General features: G+C 40.2%; 1 protein-coding gene across 2 annotated transcripts in view; it reads left to right on the forward strand.

Annotated features, from left to right (window-relative positions):
- The window catches only part of LOC103177898, a 45,855-nt gene that overhangs the window by 326 nt on the left and 25,351 nt on the right, over nucleotides 1-20,178 (forward strand). For both annotated transcript variants that reach the window (XM_007892271.2, XM_007892272.2), the window contains exons 2-5: nucleotides 2,800-3,004; nucleotides 8,087-8,253; nucleotides 14,701-14,831; nucleotides 17,860-18,026. In XM_007892271.2, the coding sequence (XP_007890462.1) occupies nucleotides 2,800-3,004; nucleotides 8,087-8,253; nucleotides 14,701-14,831; nucleotides 17,860-18,026 (670 nt within the window). The remainder of the gene's footprint in view (nucleotides 1-2,799; nucleotides 3,005-8,086; nucleotides 8,254-14,700; nucleotides 14,832-17,859; nucleotides 18,027-20,178) is intronic.

Raw genomic sequence — 20,178 nt, forward strand, 5'->3', positions numbered from 1 at the left:
TCCCTGGCTTTTTTTAAAAAATTAATAATAATATTAGTAATGCTTATTATCGCTTGCAGTCAGTGGGGACCCGACTGTTAGTCAGTTGGCGGATCGCTTTCCGGGGGGGAATAGTGATCCCTCAAATAATAAATGGGTCACTTCAATCCACCGCTGTTTGCGGGACGCTGCCGAGCGCAGTTGGCTGCCGCGTTTCGCCCACAAACTATCCAGTCAATTCACTTGACGGTATATTCTGCGAAGCGCTTTGAGACGTCTCGACGACGCGGTGAGGAGCAATACCAAATGCAAGGATTATTATTATATAATATTCCCCATTCCCTGCCCTCTGTTCTTTTTTAAGTAAGAACATCAGAACATAAGAATTAGGAGCAGGAGTAGGCCATTCGGCCCCTCGAGCTGCCCCGCCATTCGATAAGATCGTGGCTGATCTTCAGACCTAACTCTGATTACCTGCCCTATCCCATATCCCCTAATCCCTCTGTTTTTTAAAAATCTATCAGTCTCAGCCTTGAAGATGTTCAAGGACTGAGCATCTACAGCCTTCTGGGGTAGTGAAGTCCATCAATTCACTACTCTCTGAGTGAAGAAATGTTTCCTCAACTCTGTTCTAAAAGGCTGACCCTTAATTTTAAGACTGTGACCCCTGGTTATAGATTCTCCTACCCGGGGAAACAGACCCTCAGTGGCTGCTTTATTCAGCCCTTTAAGAATCTTATATGTTTCAATAAGATCTCCCCTAATTCTTCTGCACTCTAGAGAATACAGCCCTGGTTTATTCAGCCTATCCTCATAGGTCAGTCCCCTCATCCCAGGAACTAACCGAGTGAATCTACGCTGCACCCCCTCCAGGGCAAGTATGTCCTTTTTTAAATAAGGAGACCAAAACTGCACACAATACTCTAGGTGCGGTCTCACCAAAGCCCTATACAGTTGCAGCAAGACTTCCCTACTCTTGTACTCTAAACCTTTTGCAATGAACGCTAACATACCGTTCGCCTTCTTAGTTGCTTGCTGCACCTGCAAACTAACTTTTTGAGACTGGTGTCCAAGGACACCCAAATCCCTCTGAACACGAATACTATCTAATCTCTCCCCCTCTAGAAATTTTTTTCTACCTAGGTGAATAACTTCACACTTCCCCACATTAAATTCCATCTGCCACCTACTCGCCCACTCCCCTAGCCTATCTATATCCCGTTGCAATCTTTTTGCATCATCCTCAGAGCTTACTCTCCCACCTACTTTAGTGTCATCCGCGAATTTAAATACGTTACATTCAATGTTCTCGTCTAGATCATTGATGTCAATTGTAAATAGCTGAGGCCCAAGCACTGATCCTTGTGGCACTCCACTAGTCACATCCTACCAATTCGAGAATGACCCGTTTATCCTTACTCTCTGTTTTCTACCCTTTAGCCACTCTTTAATCCATGCTAAAATGAATACATTTATTTTATTTATTTCATTTATAAAATTAAATTGAATTCATTGTTGTTTATAAATTGTTTAAAAAAGAAAATGTAAAAAAAATTGTTTTAGTTTATGATTAAATAAATGGTGTCTGTACCCACACTCTGGAACTCCATCCCACGGTCCCTTCGCCTCGTTTCCTCCCTCAAGACCCTTCTCTTCGACCGTGCCTTTGGTCTCCCTCCCACCTCTCTGCCTTCCCTCACCCCTATACCATTCCTCCCCATTCTCAGGCCCCGACATCTGACTGTTCAGCACTTTGGGACGTCCTCCCGACGTGAAAGACGCTCTATAAATGTAATTTTGTTGTTGTTGTTGTCGAAGACACACCTATACTCAGTAGTAATAATTTGGCCACTCAATCCACAACAGTTTGTGGAACACTGTTGTGCGCAATTGGCTGCTGTGTTTCGGTCACAATCAATTCACTTCATAATATATTCTGTGATATTTATAATTTAAACTGTAATTTGATTTAAATCCTGTGGTTGAAGCAAATGGCATTAATGTATTTAAGAGAAAACTTGATGCACACAAGAGGGAGAAGGGATTTGAGGGGTATAGGTGTGAGGAATGGAGGACTCGTGTGGAGAATATTGTGTGTCAGCCTAACAGCACTGTGATCTCTGAGTTTGAAGCTTGTGTGTTCAAGCCTCACGTCGGGACTTGAAATTCTGTGGCCCATCTGTCCATTCAGGTGAACTTTAAAGATTTCATGGCAACGTTTGAAAAGAGCAGAGTTTCTCCCGGCATCCTAGCCAACAACCCCCCAGATAAAATTGGCCATTCATTTCATGTGTGTTTGTGGCTGTGCACAAATTGTCCACCATGTTCACCCACAGAACACAGAGTATATCCTGTGATGGTTTGGGACACCCTCCTGACTTGAAGCGCGTTATACCAAATATAAGGATTATTATTACTGTATTATTATAATCACTGTCATGGACCAGTTGGGCCAAATGGCTTTTTTTCCGTGCGGTGTATCTTTAGATGGAGTCCTGTAGCTCAGTGATTAGAACACTCGCCTTGCAAGTGAGACACCTGGGTTCAGTTCCAGGCCGAGCGAAACCTTGGGCAAGTTTCCTTACTGCACACGCCTAATAATAATCCCTCCAAAACAACAAAAACAATAATAAATTGGTCATTTTCAATCCAAGACTGTTTGAAGGACACTGCGGTGCGCAGTTTCGCCCACAAATGTACAGCATATTCTGTGAAGCGCTTTGAGACGTCTAGAAGACATGAAAAGCGCCATATCAAATGCAAAGATTATTATTATTATTATTATATGACTAATTCCCAGTGGACCTGTTTTTTTTGTAGGGTGCAGAGGGTTCCAAAACGGTTTTCCTCAAAGACGATAGAACTAAAATTCAAATTGAGGTTGCTGCAGAAGATGGAACTTTGAAGAAATATACGCTTGACGTTATCAGACTTGCTCCACACGTCGCATCGCTAACTAAACTGAAATTATCTGACAACCTCCAACTTGATCCAGAGTTTGCTTCAGATGTGTATGAATTCACATGTATGTACTACTTCCTATTCATGAATGCTTACAGCAGTACGTTGCCTCTGCGGGATAATGTAAATACTAGAACTGCAAAAATAGAAATGCTCAGGAAGATTACAATAATCATTAACACTGCAATTTTAGTTGAATATTCTGCGTAGAGTAGGTGCATTCTCCCGGGAGCAGACTTGATGGGCCACTGGGTCTTTTTTTTCTGTGTGACTTCTGTATGTAACTTCCTCATCCCATGAAACGAAAATGAGCAGGACAGCTGTATATAGCTGTCAACTGTATCAAATAATCTTAGTAATACCAGAGTTCCACATAATGGGGTATTTCATCAAGTCTCGTACAACAGCAACCCTCACGCAGGGTAGAGTCCCAGAGCGCTTAAAGAGCGCTTTGTAGTGATAATTATCACATCAGATGAATTTTTTAAAAAAATAATAATTTGGCCACTCAATCCGCAACAGTTTGTGGAACACTGTTGTGCGCAATTGGCTGCTGTGTTTCGGTCACAATCAATTCACTTCATAATATATTCTGTGATAAGGCACTGTATGAAAGGCAAGGATTATTATTATTATAGTTATGAAATGTCTCAGATTTGTTCCCATTCGATAATTATCGCTATGATCAGTAATCGCTTCCCCTGCCCCACCCACAGCACCTGACTTGCCCAGGTCGAATTTGGTCAGTTTTGTGCCTTTTTTAAACATCGTAAAGTTCATCTTGAAAGGTTTGTATTTGTACGTGTGTGTGCATTGATTCCGCAGTGTTTGAGGGCAGCAGGCGAGGGTAAAGATTTATTTCAGTCAGTATCCCTTCTGCTTACGTTGAAATGCTGATCCATGATCAGATGATCATTTTTCGGTGTCACGGTATCGTGGTGCAGAGTGAATAACTTCGCTGAAATTTGGCCCAATGCAGAGATCAGCATTTTACAAGAGCATGTCAGACTACATTTGTGCCAAAAAGTTTCAAGATGCTACTACAATGTTGGTAAAATAGCATACAAACAGTGGATCTCAAAGTAGGTATATGAGGAGGAGGATTACTGAACCTGACGATATTTATCGAATGGAAACAGATTTGTTACGTTCGATGTAAAACCTGTGCTCTAAAACAACTCACTGTTTTACCCTTCAATGTTTTAGATTCAGAGGAATCTGATTACAACATCTAGCATTCAAACTCCCTTAAAGTTTCTTTCCTTCCTTCCCGAAGATGCTAACTTGTACTGTTGTGTCAAGTTCCACATCTCTAGAGCCTAATTTAAGATGCCATTCTTCATCTTTGAGCCCAGAAACTGAATATCGTTGGGCTCTTTAACAGTGGGGGCTATCACAGCTGAGTCCAATCCTATCGTCACTGAATACAAACATACATAATTTCCAGCAGGAGTTATTCAAAAATGATTAGTGGTAGGACTAATCTTCTTTTCCTTCTGTGGCCCAGGTAACATCATTTTTAGCCCTCCTGCCACCATAGCTGAGATCAGCTAACACAAACAACACTGACCGGAAACCAAACTTAAGTCATTCTACTCAGGTCATGTATTTTTACACTGGGCATTTTTTCCCATTTAAGTCACCAGGGAGCATTTTGGCATATGTCTAAAAAATAATTTATATGTAATTGTTTTAGTACCTGCCATCTATAAAATGCTTCATCGACCTCCTAATCCTGGGGGAAAACCTTCATAAATAGAGAGTGCAATGAATCATGCCATTTCATTTCACACACATCACAGAATTATGACTCAACTGCAATAAAATAGCCCGTACAGTTCACTGTGATAATCAAAAATCTTGCAGGACAGCTACGTAGGAGGAGAAGATTGTAGGAACTGTTATTTAAAAGAAATTCCTCAGGGTTTGTCTCACTAAAATTCAGCACTACATAAAACATAGAACAGCATATAACGGCACATTGCCAATAATAGTAAGACATATACTGCAGGGATAGGTTTTCAGAACCATCCTTAATATGTAATGAAAGTGCAGTCCAGGCATTAGGGATTTTTAAAGAATGTTAAACTTGTGCAATTAATGACAAATTGACTAGTCAGATTGAATAGTGCGGATGCATGAATATTCTGGAGCTTTTACTTGATTACCTTTGAGGTTCTGGGAGTATTTATTCTTTCCCAAAGGAGATAGCGAATGTGTGTGTGCGGTCCATGAAAGCGTAGGTTTTGCAAGTCTGTGGAAGGACCAGGATTGATAATAATACTTGATGGACCAAATGGTAATTTCTTATTCCGAACTTTAAGTTTTAATATTGAATACTTGATCTGCGGACCGTATGCTATTTGCGCTGCATCTCAATGTTGGGGTTAGGAACTGCAAGGACCAGGAAATGCCACATTACCCTTAGTTCAGCCTGAGTATAACGTTGGTTGGACAATCATTTTTTTCCTCCCACAGCTTTAGATTCTCAAAACAACAGTGAAGAAAAGGGCATCTGGAAGGTTTCACTAGTGCAACATGAGAGATCTGTAGATAATAATAATCCTTGCATTTTATATAGTGCCTTATCATGTTGTCATGACATCTCAAAAGATATCCTCGAGGAGCAACCCTTTTGAAAATAATCCCCTGTAGATAAGGTGTATCTGGCGGGAACAAAGAATGTTACTGTTTTTAAAGTTATGTCTACTACTTTATAGGAAATTTTAATTTTACATTTAAAAAAAGGGTGGAAAGTCTGAACTTTTTGGCCAAAGAACCCTAAAACCGATATGAGAATTATATGTGACAAACTGAAGCGATATCTCAATTTGCATTGTTGTTACCTGCATTTAGCGGATAGAAGTGGCAACAGCAGTGTTTCACCTCTCCTATACTCCAAAGCTTCCAAGTAGGAATTCCAGGGAGATCAACCAGTAGCTTCAGGGAATTGTACAGTGCATTAAGAAGATACATTTAGCCCCCTTCCCAGCATTTGCACACTCATTCCAGGGTAAGTGCTCCCCGCACAAATTCCCTTGGCACCAATGTAATATGTAACATGTAAGCCAGCTTAAAAAAATGCATTTCTCTTTGCATTTACCTGCAGATATATCTTATCTACAGGGAATTGTTTTCAAAAGAGTAGCTCCTCCAGGACATCTTTTCAGATGTCTCGATAATAATAATAATAATAATCCTTACATTTGATATAGCGCTTTTCACGTCGGGAGGACGTTCCAAAGCGCTTCACAGAATACACTGTAAAGTGAATTGACTGTATATTTGTGGGCGAACGCGGCAGCCAATTGCGCACAGCAATGTCACACAAACTGAAAATGAAAATGTAGATTGAAAATGACCAATTTATTATTGTTTTGTTTTGGAGGGATTATTATTAGGCTCTGTGTGGAGTAAGGAAACTTGCCCAAAGTTTCGCCCTCTGCCTGGAATTGAACTCAGGTCTCTCGCTTGCAAAGCGAGCGCTCTAACCACTGAGCTACAGGATGACACGATGACACGATAAGGCACTACGTCAAATGCAAGGATTATTATTATCATTTAGAGATTGTGCTTGTTGCACCAGTTTAAACCTTCCAGATGATCCTTCCCTCACTGTTGTTTTGAGCCTTTAAAGCTGTGAGGCAAACAAGGATCACCAAATGTTATCGTCAAGGTGAACTGAGAGCAATTTCATTGTCCTTGCAGTTCCTAACCCCAATTTTACTCCAAAAGGTCCAATACTATAATAATAATAATAATAATTATAATAGTAATAATCCTTGCCTTTGATATAGGGCCTTATCACGTTTTGAGACGTCTCAAAGCACTTCACATAATATACTGTCAAGTGAATTGACTGTGTATTTTGTGGACGAAACATGGCAGCCAATTACGCAAGTAGTGACCCACAAACGGTCGTGGATTGAGTGACCAATTTATTATTTTTTTTAAGGAATTATTACCCCGGAAAATAATTTTGGATTATTTATGGATGTAATGCAGATGGCACATGGTCCTCATAGTAAGTATTCAACATAGAAACTTAAAGCATGGAATACGAAATGGCCATTTGGCCCATCAAGCCTCGATATCACTGGGGCATTCAGCAATTTTAAGGATTGTACTTGCCTCGTGCAACTTAAAAAGCACCTGGAGTGAAACCAACAAAAAGACCTTGCTTTCACCCACAATATATACAGTCAATTCAACAATAACAACAACAACTTTCATTTACATAGCACTTGACAGTATATTCTGTGAAGTGCTTTGAGACATCTCATCAACGTGATAAGGCATTATATCAAATGTAAGAATTGTTATTATTATTGCTGCAATCTTCCTGGATATTTCAGAAGAATGGTATGGTATTCTGCATCCATGATTGTTTACATCCTTAAAGATGAGTCCTGATTCCTCAAGAATTGTGTTTATTTGCAGAGTGGATGCTCAACTGCCCTTGGATTGTGCCAATCTTGCTTTTACTCTGTAACAGTGGAGGTCGTATTCTGGGGGAGAGGGAGCTGATAAAAGACACAGCGAAAATATTTTATTATTGAGCCAAATAACTAAAGAGGCTGGGAAGACCTTAAGTCCATCAGATTTCTCCAATTTTTAATTTGTGCATTTGGCTGTAACTTCAGCTCTGGATCTCTTTGCTGAATCCCTCTGCCTTGCCCCTCTTTGCCCAATTTCAAATCACTGTGCCTGTGGTCGGCATCCCTCTCTCCCAGGCTCAACATCAAGATCCACCACTGTCAAGCGCTCCGAGATGCTACCCTGTGTGAAGGTTTATATATGCTGTATGCTTCAAGCAGTTTTGAAATGGAGGAGGGGCATCTTGCTCCTTCAAACAAATGTGACTAATTGGTCAATGTGAGCTGCTTTTTGTTCACTAAGTTTAGCAAATTTGTCACAATCAACAACTTTATTTAAATCTTAGATCTACCATTTAGTGTTATTTAGAATATAACATTTAATTTTCAGTTGCTTATAGGCCTCAGGAGCAAATTCGCTCAGTGCCCCTCAGTAAATTTGCTATTTTTACTGAACAAAGCAGAATAATCCCCACTCCCCGATATAACTATTTTTCAATGCAGTAGCAAGTTCATTTTGCATACTAAAAATAATCTGTTTCATATTTTAGGTACAGCTCCATTCCATATGGTCTCTGTAATTGTACATCCATCCGTTCCGCACCGTAAAATGAAAGTGACTGTTAATGAGAAGGAAGTTAATCAGCCAGTTTCCCTATCTGCAGGAGATACAAAAGTGAAGGTGAAAGTTACCTCATTAGATGGCGTAAACTCACAGGTACAATGCAATAAATGTAGTCACCTAAAAGGTTTCAGGTGTGTGTACGTAGTTGCCATCAACTGCAGTAATGAGCTGGAACCACTACGACATCCCTAACAATGTTGTGAATGACTTCATAAGATAATAAATTTTAAAGAAAGGAAGACATATTATTTCTTTATGCTGCAGATATGTTTCAAAGTAATTATTTATTATTTAATTTATACTAAATTAATTTAAATTAAAGGTGCCTGCAGTCGCCTCCCCAGTCCCCCCCCCCCCCCCCGTCGACAAAACTCTGATCAAAATAGCCTTATTGACCAACATAGCAGCATTAGTTTGCCGGGGGGAGTCTTTATAATCGAGCCAGCTACAGAAAGCTATTTCATACTTCTTTTTCAGAATCTGGTCTAAAAATAATTTAAAGACCATTCAAGCGCCTGGGAATCAAAATCTCATCACTCGATAAAAATTAAAATAAAAGGTGTCCCAATTGACTGACAAACCCAAGGGAGAAACCATTATTCCCAAGTCAAGGGAACATGGAGTCCCAAAGCTGTAATTATGGCAGTTTCAGTCGATGAAGCATTCCTTAATTATCCCTGGTGATAATTAAAGAACGGAATATATTCGGGAATTCCAGAATTTTGAACCTTGCTGATCAATTTGGTCTCAGCTGCCTTCAGCATGCTTTAGTTGGTAGCACTCTCACCTCGAGGTCAGAAGGTTGAGGGCTTGTAATCCCATTTTGGGATTTGAGGCCATAATATAGGCTGACTTCAATTTAGTGCTGCATTGTCAGAAGTGCCATCCTTCAGATGAGGTATTAAACTGAGGTCCTGTCTGCCTGTTTTTCAGGAGGACATTAAGGATCCCAAGGCACTATTTAAAAAGGCCAACAATCGTACAAATTCACCTCATAGCTATTTGTAGGTTTTTGCTGAGTGCAAAATGTCTACCATGTTTCTCGCTTTGTGATCTATTGCAGTAAACCTCATTTGCGGAGTTGGTGGGGGTTGCAAACATTTGATTTTATAGGGAGATACTTGGTGGCTTCTTATTCTGTATCTTAGGGTTTGCTGAGCCAATATAATGTTTAAATAATATGAATCTCAACTAAAACAGAAACTAAGAACGATTGGATTTTGTGGTCTGGAAAACACACTGAGTGACTTTTGTTCATGCAGATAATTTACAATTTCTGTAAGTTTCAAACCCTTTCCATCCAGGGCAGCAGGTTTAAATTAAGGCTGGTTCAGAATGTTTTTCTTTATAATGCTATACTGAAGTTTAGGATCAAATATGTTTCTATGTAGCATTTCCTTTACACAGTTAAATCACAATGAACTACAAGATAACATTTTATATTTTTGTTAACTAACACTCCTTGCCCTCTGATATATAAAGATCATGTAATTTTCTCTGTAATGCCCTGTAGAAAATGAAACTCCATTTTATTGTTGCTAAAATACTTGCTCCTTCAATACAACCAGAGATTCCCAAGAGAAGGGAGTTTTCCCGATCCTGACCAACATTCCCTCAAATAAAATTGGTCATTCATAACATGGCTGTTGAGGGACATTGCTGTGCGCAATTGTGCTTCCGGGTCTGCCTACAAATACACAGTCACTATTTCACAGTAAAGTGAAATAGAGTAAAGCGTGAAGTGCTTTGAGACATCATTCTGATGTGATAATGCCCTGCATCAAATGCAAGTAGTATTATTTCAAAATGAACTACCAAGCACCCCCTAAGTAAATTTTAAATACTGTATATACAGATATTTCCAATTTAACTCATCTATCTGATTTTAATGTTGACCAATTTGAGTAGATGAACTGATTTCATTAGTGTTTTCATTAGTGACCAGAGTTGTTATGCAGAAAAAATCTTTTTGGGATGAAAAGTGATATGATATTTCATAACGTTCAATAATTATCAAATGTTATTAAATCTGTTAGGAAAACGCATTATTCCATCTATAATTTCATCCATAAAAATGGCAGCTTCTGAAATCTTCACATCCACCCTAAAGATTGCCCGTGGGTGTGATGACCATTATGTATGTGATGAGCTAATGGCCATCCGCTCATGGCCCAGATTGAAGAAATTTTTCCTGAAGCTGGTTACGAGATATTAAGTGCCAGAATCTTAGATTCTTACCTAGAGTTTGAGGTTTCTGTTCCCAGAGCCAGCAAAAAAAAAGTAAGTTTGGCCACTCAATCTACGACTCTTTGTGGGACACTGCTGTGCGCAATTGATTGCTGCGTTTCGCCCACAAAATACGCAGTCAATTCACTTTACAGGATATTTTCTGAAGCGCTTTGAGACATCTGAACAACGTAATAAGGATTATCAAGCACAAGGATCATTGTATTATTATTCGACCACCACTTTACAGAATACTGAGTTCTGTATGCTGAGATCCTACAAAGCTGCATTGAAATGCTGCATCAAGAATGGCAGCTGCTGATCTTCACATCCAATTGTGCTAAGGTAGTTCGGGTGGAGGAGGGGGAAATTCATCCGCAGCTAGCTAGTCGGTAGGAAGAGATGGAAATTCCACCAGGCGAAATTCTATATATGCAATGTGACAAGATAGGGAAATTAAACTTTCTCAACCTTGTGAGAATTAACATATAACATATATCCAAGCATATAAGTGGTTGTCCAGCAATCTACAAATCATAAATTGGGGCCACAGAAAGAGAGTAGATTTCATCCTCCTCCATATAATGTGGCTAAAAATAATTTTAACATGACACAACTAAAATAAAAAATTCCAGTGGCCAGAATAAATACAAACTCTTGATTTGTTAAAACAAACATGGTGTCAATACTGGGCTGGAGGGAGAAACCATGCTTCAGAAGTTGGAGTTGTGTTGAGCTCTAAGCCATTTGTTCAGTACTGAATAAATAACAACTGAGAATAAAGTACCTTATGATAATTATTATATCACACACTGCAGATGCTCCTCCTTCCCTCCTTCCTAGTTGTTTTGAAATCGATTCAATAACGCTCTCAGAAATTATCAAATCTGATATGAGACATCACATTTTCTACCCCTTTATTTGAATGTGTAAGATGTCTTGGGTCTGACTGCAAAATTCCACAGTAATGTGTTGGGTGCATGACGGATGCATGTTTGGCATACTGTATAATTCATTTAGCATGTGCTGTGCTTACTTCGCTCCTGCACCAGCACTGCAGAGACTCCCTAGATCTGGTGTAAAGAGAAAAACATACTTCAGAAAGGGTATCCCTCATGAGATATCATCAGCACAAAGTAAATTTATTCTGTATGCATTTGAGATATTTTTTTTGAGTGAGACTAGTATATTTAAATAATTTTTTCACTTACGCCTTGAACTCCCTACTCCATTCAACATCATCAGCCAAGAAAGAGTGGTGAAATGATCCGTATCAAGGTATTTGCCCAAACTGCTCTGAAACCTGCTGATATGACGAGCGCAAGAGTAGCCTGGAGACAACATTGTCTCAAAGTTGTTCCACTGGCAACGTTTCCACCCGTTTAAAAACAACCATCATCACTCCTATTCTTAAAACATCCTCTGGACCCATCCCTGCTCTCAAACTACTGCCCCATCTCCAACCTCCCTTTCCTTTCCAAGGTCCTGGAATGAGTCGTTGCTTCACTACTTCCTCTCCCACCACTGTCTTCATGAACCCCTCCAATCAGGTTTCCATGCCGCCCACAGCACAGAAACAGCTATGGTCAAAATGACTCCCTCTGCCTCCTCGTCCTTGACCTCTCCACTGCCTTTGATACAGTTGACCACTCTATCCTCCTCCACCACCTCTCCTCTCACCTCAACCATCATGGTTCTGCCCTTGACTGGTTCCGATCCTACCTCTCATACCGTTTCCACTTCATCTCTGCAAACGGTTTCTCCTCTACACCCCGCCCTGTCTCGTGCGGCGTTCCTTAGGTGTCTGTCCTTGGTCCGCTCCTCTTTAATATCTATATGCTCCCTCTTGGTGACATCATCCGCAGACACGGGGTCAACTTCCACATATACACAGATGACACCCAACTCTATCTCTCTGCCTCCACATTCGATTCCAGGACCACTGCTGTCCTGACCACTGTCTGTCAGACACCAAGTCCTGGATGAGAACTAACTTACTTCAGTTGAACATCAACAAGACGAGGCTCTCCTGATTGGCTCCCGTCAGCGCCTCCTCACCTTAGGCATTGACAGGATCACCATCCAAGGAAGCACACTCCTTGGTCCAAGGATGCACCCTTTGAAGCACACTTACTAAGCCAGTCCAGAACTTGGCATCTTGTTTAACCCTCAACTATCATTTCTACACTCGTTCATAACATCCAAGCCTGATTATGCAAACTCTCTGCTTGTCAGCTTCCTCAGGTCCTGGGATGCAGATCATCCAGAACTCTGCAGCCCGTGTTCTTTCCTGCACCAGGCTCCATGATCCTATCACCACCACACAGGATACAGTTCAGGATCCTGGTCCTCGCCTTCAAAGCCCTCCATGACCTTGCTCCCCTCTACTTCTGCGACCTCCAAACCCCCTACCAACCTTCCCGCTCTTTCCACTCAGCAGGCTCAGGCCTGCTTCACGTCCCCTGCCATAGGCGGGCGGGCCTTCTGCCACTCTGCCCCCACTCTCTGGAACTCCATCACACAGTCTCTCCGCCTTGCTCCCTCCCTTGCCCCCTTCAAGACCCATCTCAAGACACTCCTCTTCGACTGTGCCTTCGATCACTCTCCTTCCCCCCCTACCCTCCATCCTCCCCAATCCAGATCCCCAGCTCGGGTTTGAAACACTGATTGTCCAGCTACTTGGGACATCTTCCCGACCTGAAAAGCTCTATACAAATGTAATTTTGTTGTTGTCTTTTGATTTCTATCTTGTGCTTCTCTATGGAGAAATACTTGGCTTGTATTCACATCCCAATACTCTAAGGGCCAGTGTTTCAGTGCCCATTCCATTCTCCAGTTCTCTGAAGAAAGACTGGCAAAACCTTAGAGCAAAAAGTGCAGCATTTCATGAAAATTTTGATGTGAAAAGGAAGAAACAGTCGCTTAAAACCCCTGCTTCTCACACACTAATTTCTTCCTTTTTTTAAATAAAACATCATCTTGAAAATCAGGAGCAGCAAAGCATGTTTTTTTAAATCCTGGAGACAGTATTTGAGTGTTTTTCCCATGGTACCAACCAAGTGAAGTTGGTATCCTATTTTGGAGAGTGAGGAATATTTATTTTATATTTTAAGTATTGTTTTCCTGCCTGGATCTTTAGGTGAGAAGCAAAATTAGTGCCCTTCCTGGCCCAGAAAATGTTATTTCGTCTTCGAGGTTGAGGTTCACCTCATTAAGTTTGAAACTTAGTGCTTCCACTGAGGGGAGGGAAGAAGGATTGGGTTGAGATTCTGCCACCTAGTGTCTTATAGGAATCATAATAATCCTTGCATTTGATATAACACCTTAATCAAGTCTTTGAGACGTCCCAAAATGCTTCACAGAATATACTGTAAAGTGAATTGACTGTATATTTTGTGGGTGAATTGCGGCAGCCAATTTTGCACAGCAGTGTCCTGCCAACAGTCATGGATTGAGAGACCAAATTATTGGTTTTTTGAAGGAATTATTACCCCCAGAAAAGCGATCCGCCAATCAACTAACAACCGGGTTCCAACTTACCGATAGGTAAACAGAGACATGTGGAGTAAGGACACTTGACTAAGCTTTCGCCCTGCCGGGAATCAAACCAAGGTCTCTCTCGCTTGCGAGGTGAGTCCTCTAACCACTGAACTACAGTACAGATAGAGTGTGAACCTGAGAATGTTCACACTAAACATGGCTTATTGCAGTGATAATTAAAATGGAGTTATTTAACGCTGGTGCTATTTTAAGCTATACCTCAAGTTTAACCCAATATTTTTCCTATTTCGTTACACGGTAGCCTGGGGGATGGAGATAATCAGCAAGGATCTTGAGGGATATCCCAATCAGATGAGAATCCAACACGGCCATCTAGTGGTCAGTTGCAGAATTCAGCCAGCAGATTTTGGAGTGGGTTGTTGCCTATTCTCTTGACTATGGAATGGTGTGTGGCGGTTAAGAGGGAGATTGTATTTTTTAAAGTTTTATTTCAAACAAGTTACAAAGGGGAATGACAATGTGGCAATGCCACTAAGTGTTGACAATCAGTAGGCAATGCCACTAAGTGTTGGGAATTATTTTGCATGTGGATTCTCTGTACTTCTGTATTCCTGACTTCAGCCTTGATCTTGACCTTGAGGAAGCTGGGGTGGGGGAGCTAGGCACAAAGCTCCACAGGAGATATGTGTGGATATGTGTGGCTTCAATGAAGGCCACATATGGGCATCTCCTGTGTAGCTTTGTGTGGCATTAGCAGAAGTCTAGGAGCAGGTCGCTTTGCTAAACCAATGATCCCATAACCTTCTTGAACAGGTTTACCTGATCATAATCACCCGCGTGCAACTACCATGGTCAATCAATTTCATAGACCTTCAAGATGACTTCGAGTACGAGTGTCCAGTCACCCTCACAGCTTTCTATCAGCCAGTCTCCATCCGAGGAAGGTAAGACCATTTTCTGGTCTTTTTAAAGAGTACATTATTGACATACTGCATTTTTCTCCACTTATTTCTTCCCCTTTTAGGTTCCTCATTCCTGGCTCCTTCGTTATTGGAAGGGCAAGATGATCTAGGCCACCATATATTACTTAGTAATTGGTCTGCCAGGATTACTCTGTCAATGTATCCTGCCAGAGACAGAATTCTTGGTTGCTGCAACCAGGGCACCATCTAGTGGTTTGCCTGAAAACTGGTGAGATTTATCCAGCATGGCAAGAACTAGGATTTGAACTTGGAACATTTTTGGGATGGAGGGAAACAGTCAGTGCTTTATTGTTACGCCAGTATGAGTTCTCTGAAGAGGGCACTGTAAGAAATGAACATAAAGACACTGGGATTGAATAAAGGTGCTCGAACGGGGGGGGAAATTACTAAATAGTTGCTGGATAAAGCACCTGGGAACATAAGCTGTGTTTCCTGCAGTGAACCCCACTGTACATCACTCTGACTCACAAGATTTCAGCTCTAACCCAGATTGTCCTGGAGCTCAGATTTCGTAAGCTGGAGTAACAGACATAGGATTCTGCAGAAAATGCAGGTTACATCATGAGCCACTTTCCCCATTGCAGATCATCATTAATTTGGTGTTTTTGTCATTCAAGCAATCTCTATAAATGCCAAAACACTCCCTCACCTTTATAATGGCAGTTTCCAACCCTGGTACTATCGTCCTACATAAATATGCCAATCGAAGACAGCTGCTACTGCAGAATACCTTGTTCAATAATACTGAATTGATTAACCTAAGGCCAAGGGTGAGTGGATTTGTAATTCACAAGCTGACGTTTTTCTGACTGCTACAAAGCAGATCATTCTGTTTTTACCATTCATGTCACAATGAAAGCTATAGGATAAAATAAAATTCTTCTTAGGCTGTCATTGAAAGACGTTCAAGAGTCCAACCCTTATCCAAAACATGTAGCGTAGGTAGGTATCTGTGCACAACATAAGACAATATGCCCTGCATAGAGTTACATGCATATATCGTGGAAACAGCATTTGCCCCAATTAGTTTGTGCCGAGTTTATACCCCATGCGAACCCCAACCCCTTCTCTTGCATGAATAACCCATCCCGTTCTCCACCCTTCATTAGAATGATTTTGTAAGGCTTGTGTTTGTGCCATTAAGAGTAGTATAAAGCAGTGCAGACTGAGGTGACGTAGGATTTTTTTTGGGGGTCAGCCGGATGTCTGACACATGAGAACACCCAGCACCATGCTTAAGGAATATCCAAACTAAACTGAGATTTCCCTGAATCCCACCTACACATGGAAATTCCAGAGATAGATTGTTGGAGTGGAATGCGCACTCTCTCTGGAGGAACTCATCCTGCTTACCTAATCCCGAAAAGTATTAGGTGCAGGTTGGCAAGAGCCAAGGCTTTTCATGGGATTCAATTTATATTCCCTAAATGAATGGATAAAGTTATAAATGAGTTACAGTGGGAGGGACAAGTTGAATATAGTTCATGCCCCATAGCTGCTGAATGCATTTTTTTACACACTATGTTAGGTGAGTTATTTAAAGTTGGAACTAAATTGATATATAAAGTAAGTGCCATCTGTTTTCACTTTCAAAGACAGCAGTGTGAAATATGATAAAAAGTGAATGGCGGTGATGTCATTACATATGGTATAAATATTACTTTAACATCAGTTATTCTGAGGGTACATCAGATTGGTTTCTAATTTTTTTTCACATGTCTTAGAAGAGATTCCTTTTGTGTTTAGCAACAAATTGTCATTTTTTAGGATTGTGATTAGTTTAATTTTTATGTTAATATTATTCATCGAGAGTCCAACCCTTATCTTCTCCAAAACATGAAAAGTAAGTAGGTATTATCTGTTTCACCATATGCCCTTCATAGAATTACATAGAGTGATGCCTTATGGAAACAGACCATTTGCCCCAATTAATCCGTGTAGGTGGAAACAATCCTTGGAATTAAATGATATGTAAACTATGTGCCAAGGATTTCACTATCCTTGAACTCTGAGAACGGAAATGGCCTTTTTGCTGAACTGAACTATGTAAAGGCATTACATCTTGGTAACCTCAAGCATGCCAATTCAAGATATGCTGAGAATTAATTAAAGTTAAGTAATTTTACAGGTGCAAAGTTTTGCTTTCTTATATACCAAATAGAACTTTTATAACTTACTTAGATGCATGCAAATGTTGGCACGGACGTGCAAAACAAAATAATCTGGCCCTAGTTTTGATGAGTCAGATGTGTATTATAGAAACAAATTGCAGAATGTGTGATACAGGTAAAGAAAGTGGCATAAAACCTAGCTTTTTGTGGAGGTTTTCATGTAATGGGATTAGCTAGTGTACTGTTTGACCAGTATATTAAGCTCTTCTGTACCATTGATACTGTTACAATGGTTCTCATGTCTAGCTAAGCTGGATATCTCTGGTTCTATTTGGATCAGCTATATCTAGGCCACAGAGATATGGATCAGGGTCTAATCAACTCCACCAGTTAGTTAACAGTATTGTTTTTGTGTATGCCAGTTACCTCATAGAATTTGTTAATGTACTTTTGGAGTTCCATACCATGGTGGTTAGCATGCTGGTCTCACAAGCGAGAGGACCCGGGTTTGATTCCCGGGCGGGACAAAACCTTAGGCATGTTTCCTTAATCCATATGCTTCTGTTTACCTAGGAGTAAATAGGAACCTGGTTGGTAAGTTGATTGGCAGATTACTTTCCATGGGCAATAATTGCTCCCCCCCAAAAAAAATAATAATTGGGTCACTCAATTCACGACTGTTTGAGGAACACTGCTGTGCGCAATTGGCTGTCGCATTTCGCCCATAAAATACACAGTTAATCCACTTTACTATATAATCTGTGAAGCGCTTTGAGATGTTTCAACACCATGATAAAGTGCTACATCAACTGCAAGGATTATTATCATTTAATAGTTTTTGTAAACTGATTTTAACAATACTGTTCCTCGCTATATAGTGACCCTAAGCATACAGTGTCATCAATGTGCCTCAACCTCCTGACCAGCAAGTCAAAGACTGATCCTTTTGATGAAAGTCCCCTTGGTGAGAATTGGAGAGTGTCAGAGTACGAATTGGACAAAAAAATATCAGCTGCCTTTGTTTACTGCTGCTTCAAATATCGAGGTACCATCACAAGTTCCTATATCAGGCATTTTTTATTTTACAGAGGTTTAAGCAATATGGATTGAATGTGTCAAAGATGATCCCAGAGCAGAATTTTGGGATTGTTGCATTATTGAACGACCTGTCATTCAAAGGAGATGTTAAATCAAGTTTCTGTTTGCCTGTTTAGGTGGTCAGTAAAGATACCCATGGCACTATTTCGAAGAAAGGCAGTACATTTTCCCAATGCCCTGGACAAAAATTCCTCCCTTAGCCCAATTCATGACTCCAATTAATTGATCTTGTATCTCAGTGTTGTTTGTGGGACGTTGCTGCTGCAGATTAGCTGATGCATTGCCCATATAACAATTGAGGTATTTGTTACCTCAATTGTTATGAAAATAAGACTTATTTGAGGGCCAGCGGTGAGTTATTATTGAATTTCTCAACTCATGAAGTGATTGTAACTCCTTTGCAACTTTGTGATTGGTGCGCTGCCTAGTCAGCTTCCTTTGTGGTTATTTAATGTTTCTCACTGCTGACGATGGTATGTCTTCATGGCATTACATTTACGAGCAATTCTTTACATACTTTTCTTCTACAACCCACTCTTACATTAAATAATTTATTTACACTCAAACAGTAATCAAAACCAGGAAACGTGACGAAAAAGTTGTGTTTGTAGTAGGAATTAAACCACACTAAAAGGGAACTAATATACCTTAGTGGAAAGTTGTTTCTCATGGTATTGCTTTTCTCTTTCTATTGTATTTCCTTATTCCTGGGCTCTTGTTATAGCTTGTTATTGTTAAGTCGAGTAAAGTTATCAGAAGGTATAATACTTATCCACTTGTGTGTCCATCACTGCTTTGTGAAATGTAGGGCTTTGTTGAATTCTCCTTAGTAAACTACTTTCTGTGTCTAGCCCATGAGATGAGACAAAGTGGCAATCAGCAATGATTGGTGGATTATTCCATAAATATTCCCTCACCTGTTTCAGCAGTGTTTCTGCCGCTATCTTGACAAACTGTCTGTCTTCTAGGCTCTTAGCGGAAGCCCTTGTGCTAAGGATTGTTTAATAAAGGTGAAAGGTAATTAAAAAAAGATTAGCTTTGAGAGTGAGCAAGCTGCTTTCTACACTTACAGCCAACTTTAAACGAAAGGGCTACAGCATCATATTTTAATTGCTCAAACATCTGGGTAAAATGATGTAGCTGAGGAAATCTAGTTTAAAGCTGTCTGATATATCATCAGAATGGTGCCATGGGTATTGCAATAAAGAAAATAAAACTATTATCTTGCACCTCAGGTGACAGTAGAGTACCTAAATTACATTTTCCATTAATCAAAATCAAGATCCATTGCCCAAATCTACTGCTGCTGAGGAACTGAAAAAAAAGTCACTTGCATATCAAGCTTGGTTGAAATGTATTCCAGGCCAAAGTCATATCAGTGACTGAGATTTTCTTTTCAAGCCTTAAACACATGTTTATGTTGAACAGTCTGAATGGAACAGTTTATGTTCTCGTCTGAATGGAAAGTAGCTCAATTTGTTTTTCTGTATAAAACAATAATAAATGAGACCAGGTAGCCATTACTTGATTTCAGTTCCTTCAAGAACACAAATTTCTTTGTATTAAGTCCCTCAGCAGTTTTGCCAGTATCTGATTTCTAAGTAACTGCTGTTTTAGACCACAAATATTAACACTTACAATACTGTGGATAATAATGGATAAATGTTACCAAAGCACTGAGCTGACCAACTCACAAAGGAACCAATCTGCAACTACTGTACACTCATACCTTCAGCAATGGAAGAAATGAACAATTAATATATTTTGGGTTAATTTAGATATAGTGTCTTGGAAACTAACATTCATCTCATTTGCATACAGACAGGACTTTGCTTCAACGTTTTATCTAACGTACAGCACCTTGAACAAAGTGGCTCTCCTTTTATCCTTTATACAATGTTGGCCAAAATTATGAGCTCAGGTGCTGGTATGGATCTCTGAGCCAAAGCTGAATTACCACAGTGAATGTTTTTGTTTAATTTCTGAAGCGCGTATTTCTGCTTGTCAGTAAAATTACCAACCTTGGTGTTCTGCCCTTTTAAAGAGATTTCCATTAATGTGACTGAATAGCAGACTTTCATGGCTTGAAAATGCTGGAG

This window comes from Callorhinchus milii, unplaced genomic scaffold, assembly GCF_018977255.1.
Source record: "Callorhinchus milii isolate IMCB2004 unplaced genomic scaffold, IMCB_Cmil_1.0 Scaffold3, whole genome shotgun sequence".
Taxonomy (NCBI): domain Eukaryota; kingdom Metazoa; phylum Chordata; class Chondrichthyes; order Chimaeriformes; family Callorhinchidae; genus Callorhinchus; species Callorhinchus milii.